Below are 12,519 nucleotides of genomic sequence, written 5' to 3' on the forward strand. Positions count from 1 at the left end.
ATTGCATTAAATATGTAGATTGCTTTGGGTATTATGGCCATTTTAACAATATCAATTCTCCCAATCCAAGAGCATGGGATGTCTTTCCATTTCTTTGTATCATCTTCAATTTCCTTCATCAATGTTTCATAGTTTTCAGAGTATAGATCTTTCACCTTCTTGGTTAAGTTTATTCTTAGGTATTTTATTCTTTTGATGCAATTTTAAACAGGATTTTTTTTCTCTTTCTGATATTTCATTATTAATGTAAAGAAACACAACAGATTTCTGTATATTAATCTTGTATCCTGCTACATTGCTGAATTCATTTATTAGTTCTAATAGTTTTGTGTAGAGACTTTACAGTTCTCTATACAGAGTATCATGTCCTCTGCAAATAGTGACAGTTTTACCTCTTCCCTTCCAAATTAGATACACTTTATTTCTTTTTCTTGTTTGATTGCTGTGGCTAGGACTTACAATACTATGTTGAATAAAAGTGGCAAGAGTGGACATCCTTGTCTTGCTCCTGAATTTAGCAGGAAGGCTTTCAGCTTTTCACTGTTGAGCATTATGTTGGCTGTGGTTTGTCATAAATGGCCTTTATTATGTTGAGATATGTTCCCTCTATACCCAGCTTGGTGAGCATTTTTATCATGAATGGATGCTGAATTTTGTCAAGTGCTTTTTCTGCATCTGTTGAGATGATCGTGTGATTTTTATCCTTTGTTTTCTTAATGTAGTGTATCACATTGATTGATTTGTGTATGTTGAACCATCCTTGTGACACTGGAATGACTCCAACTTGATCATGGTGTCTGATTCTTTTTATGTATTGTTGGATTTGGTTTGTTAATTATTTTGTTGAGGATTTTTGCATCTATATTCATCAAAGATATTGGCCTGTAATTTTCTTTTTTCATAGTGTCTTTGTCTGGTTTTGGTATCAGGGTGATGGTGGCCTCATAGAATGAATTTGGGAGTGTTCCCTCCTCTTCAATTTTTGGGAATAGTTTGAGAAGGATAGGTATAAGTTCTTCTTTGTATGTTTGGTAGAATTCCCCAGTGAAGACATCTGGTCCTGGACTTTTGTTTGTAAAGATTTTTTTTTAAATTACAAATTCTATTTCACTTCTAGTGATCAGTTTGTTCAAATTATCTGTTTCTTCTTGACCTGGTTTTGTCAGTCTGTATGTTTCTGGAAACTTGTTCATTTATTCTAGATTCAATTTGTTGGTGTTATTGTCACCTTCTCTCTTCAGAACTCTATCCTTTAACCTCCCCATCTCTGTTTATGAAAACCTTAAATGCCTTCAAGTCCCTCCTTATGTATTCCATGTTATATGATCCCCTTGTTGATGACCTTAGCCAGAAATATATCTTTCTCATCTCAACTGCTGTCGTATTTATTTTCAAAAACATTTTTCAGCTTAGATACTGTCCTATACACTAAACATTTTTGTGTCTTCCATACTGTCTTTCTTGAAGCACATGAATGTGCTCTATAAAGATATGCTGACTTAAAACATGAGTAAATGACTAGTTGCCAGTCTGTTAACTCCAAGTCCACTGCTTTCCCCTTTCACCATTCTGCCTCTGCCTTTGGTGTGATTTGGATGAGTGTTGCCCACTCATATTTAACCACATTCTTAGCACTAAGTCTGGAACTGCATGGCCTAGTCTACAGAAAGTTAGGGGAATTTCTGATTTTGTTGCAACTCAGAGCCTCCTGCTCAGCTACCAGGAAGCTTCACCTAGAGGAGGTCCCTTATGATGGTAGAAAACAACATATTATCATAAACTGAAAAGAAGCATGAGATCTATGAATTCAAGTATTTATTTAAATCTTTGTTGCTACTGACTAGACAAAAAGCTTAATGAATCACCTCTCCTATCAAAGAATTTATCTTTGAAGAGCTAGTTTTTAGGCAATGTATATAAAATTTAATCAAAATTCAGTTTGCAAAAAATTAAGCCTTGTACCATTCTCCTTAATATAGAGTCAAGTTCCATAGTTTGTCATTAAAATTCTCTCTTGGAGGAAAAGGTAGTTGTCTGCTATTAGTTTTTGTTTAGTTCTTCTGAATGGCTTAAGTACCTTATTAATATTTGTCAATAACCTAGCAAAGTAAGTAGAAATCTCTAGCCCTATTAAAAGAGTAGAGAGTTGGGGCCAAAATTCCTTGGTTTAATGTGTTGTCAGCAGGACCCTACTCTAGCTTAGGGGATAGAATTATACCTTAGAGTCCTATTGAAAAGAATTGGATAATGATGAATCTAGGCAGATGTAAGACACCTTACACTCACACAACTCAGTTTGCCTTGAAACAATGCAGAGGTATTTTACGTTGAGAAATATGGATTGTCCTAGGGCCTTTTATGTTCTGCTTAACAGATTAAAAAAAAACTTTTTAGTTTTTATTTCTCTACTTGTATTTTTTTTTCGTGTCATATACTGTAAGCCCATTATGGGGAGGAGAATATCTGGTTCCTGTAGAATATTTCCTTAGTCCTTGGCTTATATTGGGACTTGAAAAATGTTTGCTGACGGACTAAATTAAAACATTAGTCACATATGTTTTGTCCATGGGTATTCAAAGTGAAGAATGATTCTTTCATCTCTATGAAAATAAGAGATGTGTGGAAATCAGCATTTTAGATGTATAATGAGAGTGACTTTTACCAGGGAACTCTGCCAATCTTCCTTGAAAATAATTAGTATGGAAATTGGAATTCATATTGTAAGCCCCCAAAAGGTTGTTGTATAGATGATTATTAGTGCATAGGTGGTGTTTATGTGGAAGCACAGATGTGTTCAGAAACCTCTGATCTGGGTGACACTCTGTCACAACCCAGCCTGTATTCACAGGTGAATTCCATTCCATTCCCCCTTATCCTGCACCACAACTGCATCGTGCGTACTTACACAGGTGTACCCATTTATCCAGACAATTACATTTTTGAGGAAATAGCTTAATGAATTACTTTGCATTTGCAATAAGTAACTTTAATGAACTATCTAAACAAAGGATATAGATTTCCTGGTTAGCCATATAATTAAAATTTCTCAAGGTGGTTAAGGTATGAATTATTTTTGAGAATCAAAGAATCACCCACATACAATGCATGCCTAGTTTGATACCAATTCACAAAGGACTTAGTGAATAACATTGTATGAGTGGTCTCTTTTATTTTGAGAGTTAGGGAGGGGGAGACACTTTTTCTTTTTCTGGTAAAACTTTTATCTGGTCATTGAGGAAAAAAAATCACATTTCCTATGTGATATTTTGTCATACTCATGAATATGTAACTGCATATAGAAACAGCTGCCAGTTTTGGGAGGAACAGTAGAAATTTTGCTTCTGGATCTGTTTCTATAACAAGCATGCAAGTAGGGTAAGTTTTGAATTCTTATGAAAATTTATTAGTCTAGTTCTGAAGTTTTCTAGTATATGTAGGAAGTAAGTTTATGCAGTTTTAATTTCTAGGTCTGTCTTCTTTTCTATTCATCTTTAATACAAATGTTCAATCACCACATGCGTGGGTTACCTGCTTAGAAAATCATGATTCATTCTGGAGAGATGTTGCGTTCTCCAAGGAGGCTGGCTGGGAGAGTAGAGAAAGTCCTTATTTTAGAGTCAGGAACATTTGGAATGCCAGCTCTGACGTTTACTAGCTGTGTGACCTGGCAAATGATTTAACCCCTCTGAGCCCCTTTACCCATGTGTGACTGGCCTCCAAGAGATGTTGGGGGCATGCCACGTATTTAGTAGTCGTTAAGGAAAAGGTTGTTCCATTCTTTCATCTTCCTTTCACAATTTCCTCTGCAGGTTGGAACAGAACCAAGATAAAATCCCTCCCAAGCAAACAAGACTATTCTGATGAAAAACAAAGTGTTTGATTAAAGTGATTTCCTTAGCTGCAAGCTATTGTGTGGTTTGGAAAGCAGTCCTTTTGTAGGATGTCAATATGCTATTGTTAAATAATTCACACCAAGAACACACAGATCAGCATAGTTTTCATACAATTTGTAGATAACTTTCCATCCTAAATTATGTCTTGATTTAGCTGCTCACTTTCTTTTCATCCCACTTAATTCGTTTTTCCAGTGTCCACATTTTCTGGAGAAAAGGCATAGTAGGGTTGAGGGAAACAAGAAAAATGGAGGAAGAGGAGAATTCCAGGGCAGTTAGTATCATGTGAGAAGGGGCACCAATGCAGGAATGTCAAAGCTTGATGTCTTATTTTCACCCCTTTATAAAATGTAAAACCTCCTTTTGGTTAATTTTCCCTTCCTCTGTGGGGAGAAGGAAAGGACTTCATCTTTCATTCCTTCCAACTTTGATCTTCCATCCAGTAACTTCAACTCTGGATGCTTCTGTAACAATGGGAAAAATGTGTCTAATTTAATTCTAGATCCAGTAGATGGAGTCATTTTGGCAGGAGGCATGGAGTGCAAATCACCATTGGATGAAAGAAAAGAGATTACCTTACATTAAGTTACCTTATATTTAAATGACATTATGTTTAGATTTGGGAACTGGACATTTGCATAATGCCAGGAGAGTCAACTGACCAAGAAACATGGATCCAAATAGAAATGCCTGGCAAGGAACTTCCTCATTGAAGAGGGGCCAGAGTGGCACGTGGTGGCAGGCTTCCTGTGGGGTACTTTTTTTTTTTTTTTTTTGCCTTTTCACCTGAGGCTTTCAGATTCAGACCTGGACACTCTTCCTTTGTTCTATTTCTCTCCTGTTCAGCTCTTCTTTCTCCCTTAACACCTGCTAAAAGGTAAGAAGTTGTCAAGACACACCTGACTTTCAACTGTCTAGGAGTTTTATATCTCTTCAACCAATGAATTAGTTAAACTGAAATTTTTTTATTATCTTGTTTTTTCCTGAGTCCTAAATTTCTCTCATTCCCTCCACTTCCAGACCTTCCTATTTCCATTTTAAGCTGTGACACTCCGTGGCAAATGTCTAGCACGCATATTCCCCCAGGACCCAATTTTCCTTTCTCTACTTTATTCCTGGTGCCGCCTCTTTTGCCGCCTCTGTTTCTAATCTTTTCCCGTGTGAAGTGTTAGTGCATATGTCCTCTGGGATCCCATCCAGACTCTGACACTTATTGGCTTGTGCCTAGGACAGTTTCCTGTTCTCTCTGAGACTCATTTTAACAGAATCTACCTCTTGAACGTTGTGGTGAGGACAGAAATAGAAAGTCAGTGCCAGTGGTGGGTTTCCTGCCTAGGGCTGTGCTGGAGCAATGCAGAGCTAAAGTCATCTACATCCAATGATAGGAGAAAAGTGGGAAGGGTTTGCAGCCCATTTCCACTGGAAAAAAATGGTATTCAGGAACAAGAGTCCTGGTCCGCTGAGATCAACCAGTTCAAGTTGGTGACCAGACACTTAACAATTGGACCACACTTACAAACTCATCTCCTTTTTAAATGACCTGCTTCTGTGCTCCAAAAAGACCTGAACTGGCTGCTGTCTTTCCCCAGTTTGAACTTCAGTGGATGCTGATCCATTGTGACCCACTGCGACCCAGGAGAGAAACTTGCCACGAACTGCCAACCAGGGTAACCGTGAGTCCCTGGACCACCTGCAAAGACCATTTCCACCCAGCGTAGCTCCCGCCGCCTCCTCAAAATCCCCCCCTCCCCACTCTCTTTCCCTAAAGAATCCAGGCTTTGCAGCCCAGACCAGATAGACAGTAAGGAAGCCCCGGTCCCACCCACAGCTGGGCGGGTAGAAACCACCTTGGGGCGGGGGTGTCTGTTTCTACCTTGGGTGGCTTACGACCCCCCCTCCTCCTCGCAAACATCTCCGCAAGAACACTGCCGGTCGCAGCCCTCAGTGGCACGCAGGCCATCGCCTTGGCTCCTAGGACAGCAGGATGCCGCCCTGGGGCGGGAGGGGCGCGGGCAGAACCGGCCTGAGCGGCCGCGGGGAAGGGGTTAAAAGGGACTGTTGTCATTCTATCCGTCCTCCCGGCCCCGCAAGCTCTCCTCCAATCCCCAGGACCCTCTCTGGGGCCACTCGCAAACAGGAGGAACTTACGCCTCTCTGTCTGGGGGCGCTCTTTGTGGGGACAAGTGCCACCGTGCGCGCGTGGAGGGCGGGCCCGGGGATTAGCAGCGCGCGGCGGGGATGGCCTGGACGGCGCGGGCCCGCGGGGCCCTCGGGCTGGGACTGCTGCTGTCGGGGCTCTGCCTGTGCGCGGCTCAAGTAAGTTGCGCGCGGGTTTAGGGGGACGCCTTCCCACTGTCTCCCCATCTTTTCTTCTCCAGCCCAGCCAGACCACCGACCTGGTAAGCCAGGGGGCGCAGCCGTCGGGGGAGCCGCGGGGAAGGTGCCGAGCATCCCGTGGGCTGCCGGGCCCCGCGCATCCTGCGGCGAGCACGGTGGGAGGCGGGGGCCCTAGGTGACCCCTACGGTCCCGGAAAGGGCGCCCCCTCGCCCACCGGGCCCCATGCTGCAGGCTGAGGCGGTGGAGGCCGGCGGAGGCTGGAGGCCCGGGTTTAATTTTCAGCCTGACTGCTCCTCCCCCGTTCCCCTCCCCCCTCCTCCCCTCCCCCTCCCCTCCCCTCCCCTCCCCTCCCCTCCCCTTCCCCTCCCCTCCCCCTCCCCTCTCCTCCCCTCCCCTCCCCTCTCCTCCCCTCCCCCTCCCCTCCCCTCCCCTCCCCTCTCCTCCCCTTCCCCTCCCCTCCCCCTCCCCTCCCCTCCCCTCCCCTCCCCTCCCCTCCCCTCCCCTTCCCCTCCCCTCCCCCTCCCCTCCCCCCTCCTGGCGCGGTCCAGGGCAGCCCGGCGGGAGTAGGCGGGGTTCCAGCAAACTTTGCATCCCTCCCGCTGTGCCCGCCGGTCGGGGTGGACCCGCGGCCCGGACTCGCCTCGAAATTTCGGCAGCTTCCCGAAGGCTCGGCGTCTCCTCCCTCCGCCCAGGACAGGACCCCGCGGGGGCAGGGGAGCCAGAGCCGTTTGAGGTTTCACTTACAAAGACCCCATTGTAACCTGTCTGGTCACCGGAGTTTAGAAAAACCAAGTTTTCCTTGATGAAAGAAGCTTTTTTCTTTCTTTTTTCAAATTTAGAAGAGAGAGAGAGAAAAAAAATCTCACATTCCCTAAGCAAGGTGTGCAAACTATTTCAGTGGCCAGCCTTCCCTCTAACACCATCAAAGCTGAGCTGCTTGCAGCTGATAGAAGGGGTCACCCCCTAGGGTCAGCCTGAAATTTGGGGTGTTTCTGAAGCGAGGTGCCCAGACCTCCTGCAAGAGGATCGCTGCAGGCGGATCTGAAAGGAGGCCAGGCGCTCGCTGGGTCTCACCGCTTCTCCGCCCCATCCTCCCTTGTCTGTCCCTGAGAGGATTCCCCCAGCTTTCTCCTGAGCACAGGAAGGACTACAGAATGACACTGTAGTTGATCTGGGCGGGAGCGCCTCTGCTCCCACCTGTTCAACTTTGGCCAAAACACTGACCCGCAATCACCGATTAAATCGAGGTGTTTATTCAGTGACCACCATCTTCAAGATCGAATCCCTCGAGGAAGAGGCCCCCTCTTCCTCACAAGCCCCCTTCGGTTGAGTGCTCTGTAGACGTGAGGACTCCACCCTGGGGGCCTGGGTTGTGCTCTAACCTCACTGTCAGCCTCACTGAGAGCCTTGAGGAGGGGAAGAAGTTCCCTTGGAAGTTCTATCCCCGTGTGTTATGCTGGGTTCAGACCCTGGCCTCTGCAGGGCAGTGTCTTTACCGGGCTGCGCCGGGGCCTCGGGCCCTGGTGCCCAGTTTCGCGTCGTTGCCCCACGTACTCCACTAACCCGTGTGCGCTCTCTTGTCAGAGGGGCCCCCCGGGTGAGCAGGGTCCTCCGGGGCCGCCGGGCCCCCCTGGAGTCCCGGGCATCGACGGCATCGACGTAAGTGTCACCTTCCCCCAGCGGCTCGGGTGGGTTCTTTGAGAGCGCCCGGAGCCCCCCACCCAAAGGCGGGATGGGACGTGGGTGGGCCTGGAAGCCTGGGAATTTCGGAGGGAGGAGGTCACGTGTCCTGTGGCCCCGGTTGGTCACGGACCAGCACCGTTTAGCCCGTCCCCGTCCCCGATTCGTGAGGGGTCCTCCCGGAGGGGTCCCCAGCGCCCCCCTCTCACGGACTGCTCTCCTTTTCCTCCCGTCCTCCAGGGTGACCGAGGTCCGAAGGGTCCCCCGGGCCCCCCGGTAAGTGGATCAGCGCCTTGGCCCTCCACTTCCTTCCTTCCTTCCGACGTGGTCTGCAGCCACGTGCGTCAGAAGAGTCTCAACTTTGCCCCCTTTTCTCTCCTTTTTTCTCTCCCTGCCTCGCGCCCTCCCTGCCCAGGGTCCCCCTGGAGATCCGGGAAAGCCGGGAGCTCCCGGCAAGCCTGGCACGCCGGGCGCAGACGTGAGTAGTGGGAACTGGGGGCGCGCAGCCGGGCCCAAGGCGTGTGTGCGTGTGTGCGTGTGTGCGTGCAGAGAGGCGCAGGCTGCAGGGGTGGGGGTGGCCGTGGTCCCAGCTGCAGCAGGGCTGTGGCCCTGAACTTGGCCTTGCGCGCGGGCTTGGCACGGACGTGGCCGTTTCTGCGCACGGGTCTGCGAGGGTGGAGGCTCCGCGCAGCTCCCTGGGGAGAGCACGCAGCGCTGGCATTTCCTGCTCTCGGAAAACATAGGTGGGTACCGGTTCCTGCCTCTAACCGTCCGCTCCCCTGCTCACCCGGCGCCGGGGAGGAGGGATCCGACTGGCCTCTGCAGGGGCTTCCCAGCCAGCCGTCTCTGCCCTTGCCTTCCGGCGCCCCCTAAATGCATTTAGAAGGAGAACCTGCAGGGGAAGGTTCTTGGGGTTCTCCTCCTAAATCCCAAGGAAGAGAGACGAGAAAGATGCTCTTGAGGGGAGGGTCTGAAGCGGGTGGGGATGGGTGGGAGCAGGGCTGGGGCAGGGAACTGGTCAGTACGCGGGGCACAGGAAATTCAAAACTAGTCCTCTCTCTTTCCACGGGTGTTTTCTTGGCTGACATCACTCCCAGAAATAAGCTGACTAGGGTTGCTTGAAGACCGGGAACCAGCAACCTCTCCCCAACCTACCCACCAGCACACCTGCCTTCCCCCCATCGGAAGGACTCTCAGATGCTGTGTGATAAACCTAACACTAAGTAACATTTCTTCAGAGTAAAAGGACTTCAGGCCTCTCGGCTTCTCTGTCCGTACACTGGACTAATATTTATTGAGGTCTCACTGCAGGCCACTCCTTGACTTTGCCGCTGGATATGAAGTGGAGTAAGATCCGGCACCTGCTCTCAGAGAACAGACAGGGCTGGGTCCCTCAAGTTATCCTTCAAGTTACCATTTCATGTGGTTTGGCCAAACTAAGGACTTTTCTAAATCAAAAAAAAGCACCCGAAAACCTATGATTATAGATTCCGAGAACTTTTGACTGGAGTTTAAGACAGAGCCTTCATTTTGAGAAAAAGAAAAACCAAACAGCTAGATGTTACTGGTTATTAAGATGTGCTTTCTTTATCAAGATTAGCATAATGAAAATATTTGTCTATGCTATTCATTGCCTTAGGAGAGATTGACTTTGTTTTATGCTTCAAAGGCCCTAGTTTGAACTTTTTATGTATGCAAAGTGGCAGTGCATGAGGTTCCCAGGGACTAATATCTGGATAATATGAAGTGAATATCAGCCTAATATTTGTATAATACAAACTGAAATTATATAACTTGTTGGCTATCAAGCTTTTCTTTGAAACTCCGTGAATTACTTATGACACATTATAACAAAAAAGTCTGATAAATACAAGGCCACTAAGTAAACCAGTAGCCCAACATAGGTTGGATTTATTTCTGCATTCCTTTGAAACGTGGACCTTGTTTTATGTGAAAAGAAAATTGATGATTAAATGACTATCATTATTATTGATTTTTGTGGTGGTTGAAGCATAAACCAATGACCTGAAGTCTTGTCTCACTATTGAGTTGCCATAATTTCAGACAGAGGACTAGAATTATGTGTCCCAATTTCATGGTGCTTTTGTAGCAGGCGCAACAAATTCTTCTTTACCTCTAAAGAGGAATAAAGACAATGCCTGGTTTTGCTTTAAAGTAATTTCCACACTTAAACAGAAACTTGGGATAAATAAAAGTTCTTCAAAATCTTCAGAAGTACAATGTAAATAACACTTACAAATAGTTTTTTTTTCCCTTTGTCTATAGTTGCAGTACCACAGTGCAGATTTCCAAATCAGATTTCCAAAGTTAAAAAGTGTAAAATAGTAAGGTTTCTTATATCATAGAACTTTGACCCTGGAAAGTCCTCAGGGAGAAACTGATGAGGGCATTGAATCAATCTTCTGGGATTGCAAAGGAAAGCAAGAGAAAAAGAAAAAGAGAAAGGAAGAAGAGATAAAGTAAGAAATTCGTGTATGTGCCAGTATTTTGGGCATTTTTAGAACTGAGCAAAAAATTAACTATACTAATTTGCATTTGAGTAGAACTTTTTTTTCAAATGCAGTCACAAACATTATTTCCTTTAACTTTACAATAAGCTGGAAAGTAGGTTTGGCTAATATTATTCTTCACAGATAAGGACACTGAATAATTATGAGGACGAGTAGTTTCCCCAGGGGCCCAGAGTTATTCAGTGGCTAAGATGGTGAAAGAAACCAGATTTCTTGATTTTTAGAGTCACTTTCTTTCCAGATAGCTTTGCCTCATGCAGATATGAATAAGGTTCTTAAATAGATGAATATTTGGAGAAAATAGGGAGAAAAAGAATGATAGTGAATTTTTGTTATCTGAATTACCAACCAAGAAATATGATATTAAAAATTCAACGGATAGTAAACATATTTTAATTGATATTTTATAATTATTTGTAAATATTGGTATAAATTTCATGTTCCCCAAATTTTGAAATGGAGACACATGCAACTTCCAAGATCCTGACCTGAAAAGTTTTTTTATTCCACTCTTTTGACACATCTGACATTTTAAACAGACCTTTTACCCTAAGTTGAGAATAGACCTTGAGACTAATGAAATACTAGAAACTGGATCAGAGTTCGCTGTTTGTCTCTGGGCTTGAGAGCGAAGTAAGTGGGAAAGCGTAAGTTGTCTTTCTTGGTAGGTGAACCTAAGTGCAGTGGTGGGACCTGAACCCTCCAACCTTGGTTCATTGCAAAGCTGTATTTTTTGGTAATGTTAATAAATGGTTAATCAGATGGTGTTTGGAAGGATCTGAAAGGAATATGGCTTAAAGGTAATTATCCTGAATCAAGTGGATTTTTGACAGAAAGTGTAAACGAGTCATGGCAGCTAGTCTTGTAGGGTTATGTGTTGGGTCTCTTGAGCTGAGTGGTTGGAATGTTGGAAGGAAATTACTGTTGATGGCTGGTGTGCTCTGCCAGGCAGCAGCAGGCAATTTCAGAACACAGTTGGCTTTAATAGCACCCCATATAGAACTTTATCTTCATAAGCATTCATATGAAAGCAATTCTTTCTGCCACTGGCGATATTTTCCTCTAGTCATTTCTTTGACAAATAAGAATGATTGCAAGTTGGAGTTGTATGCGTGCATCTGTAAATGTAAATTGTAGGAGATTTATGTACATACATATAAAATCCCTCCTTTCCTGCTAAGACTTTAGTAAGTTGATTCTTTTCCCTTATAGACATGTAAAATTAAAGAGGTCAGAGCTTGGTTGGAAGCTCTGCTCCCAAAGGACAACTGTGCTGTTATCATTCATCACTTACATTCTTACAGGCACTTTTGCTGTGGCATGCTTAGTGAGCTCTGTAAAGTAGTATTTTGTTTTTCATTCGTATAGCATCTATCTCAGATACAGAGAGGAGGAATTAGAGTTAAGCCATGCTACTTTTTACAGGAAAGAGGTTAGAACATCCTCTGAATGTATACAACTATCATCCCTGATAGATGTTATATGATTAGGATAGTGAGTCATAAAGAAACTACTCTGAAAGGTCAGTGTAAGTGGAAATAGGCAGCAAAAAAAAAATGTGAGGGGGGCCTAGAAGCACAGTGCCTGTGGTTAATACGTAGATTTTTTTGCTTGTTTATTTGCAGAACCCCTTCTGAATGAGGTTTTAAGCTCCCAGAGGGCAGGAGACATCACTTCATGTGAACTCTTCATTAGCATCTAGTGTAGTCTGACCACACAATAATGCTGATAATAAGAACAGCTAACATTAACTCAGTGTCTGCTCTGTTGTAAACACTCTGTGTGTAATATCCCAGTGAATGTTCAAAATTACCATATGAGTTAGATATTATTATACCTATTTTACAGATTAGGAAACTGAGGCTGCATACAGTTGAGCAACTTGCCCATGGTTCCACAGGAATTAAGTGCCAGAGTCGGGATTTGAACCAAAAGTAAAGATGATGTGGAAGGACAGGTGTGAAATCCCTCCACCCAACAGGCTAACCCAAATTAATTTATTCAGTAGTCGTGTACTGAGTGTGTGTTAGATGTCGGGACAATGTGCTAGGATTGTAATGGACGCAGTCCTGTCCTC

At 44.9% G+C, this 12,519-nt stretch overlaps 1 protein-coding gene across 1 annotated transcript in view; it reads left to right on the top strand.

The window, feature by feature from the left end:
• COL9A1 (collagen type IX alpha 1 chain) overlaps positions 1 to 12,519 on the top strand; it is an 84,677-nt gene that overhangs the window by 16,746 nt on the left and 55,412 nt on the right. The window contains exons 6-10 of the mRNA XM_057527924.1: positions 5,483 to 5,560; positions 6,272 to 6,292; positions 7,816 to 7,890; positions 8,152 to 8,187; positions 8,327 to 8,389. Coding sequence (XP_057383907.1) covers positions 5,483 to 5,560; positions 6,272 to 6,292; positions 7,816 to 7,890; positions 8,152 to 8,187; positions 8,327 to 8,389 — 273 coding nt within the window. The remainder of the gene's footprint in view (positions 1 to 5,482; positions 5,561 to 6,271; positions 6,293 to 7,815; positions 7,891 to 8,151; positions 8,188 to 8,326; positions 8,390 to 12,519) is intronic.

This window comes from Balaenoptera acutorostrata, chromosome 14 (genome assembly GCF_949987535.1).
Source record: "Balaenoptera acutorostrata chromosome 14, mBalAcu1.1, whole genome shotgun sequence".
NCBI classification, from domain to species: domain Eukaryota; kingdom Metazoa; phylum Chordata; class Mammalia; order Artiodactyla; family Balaenopteridae; genus Balaenoptera; species Balaenoptera acutorostrata.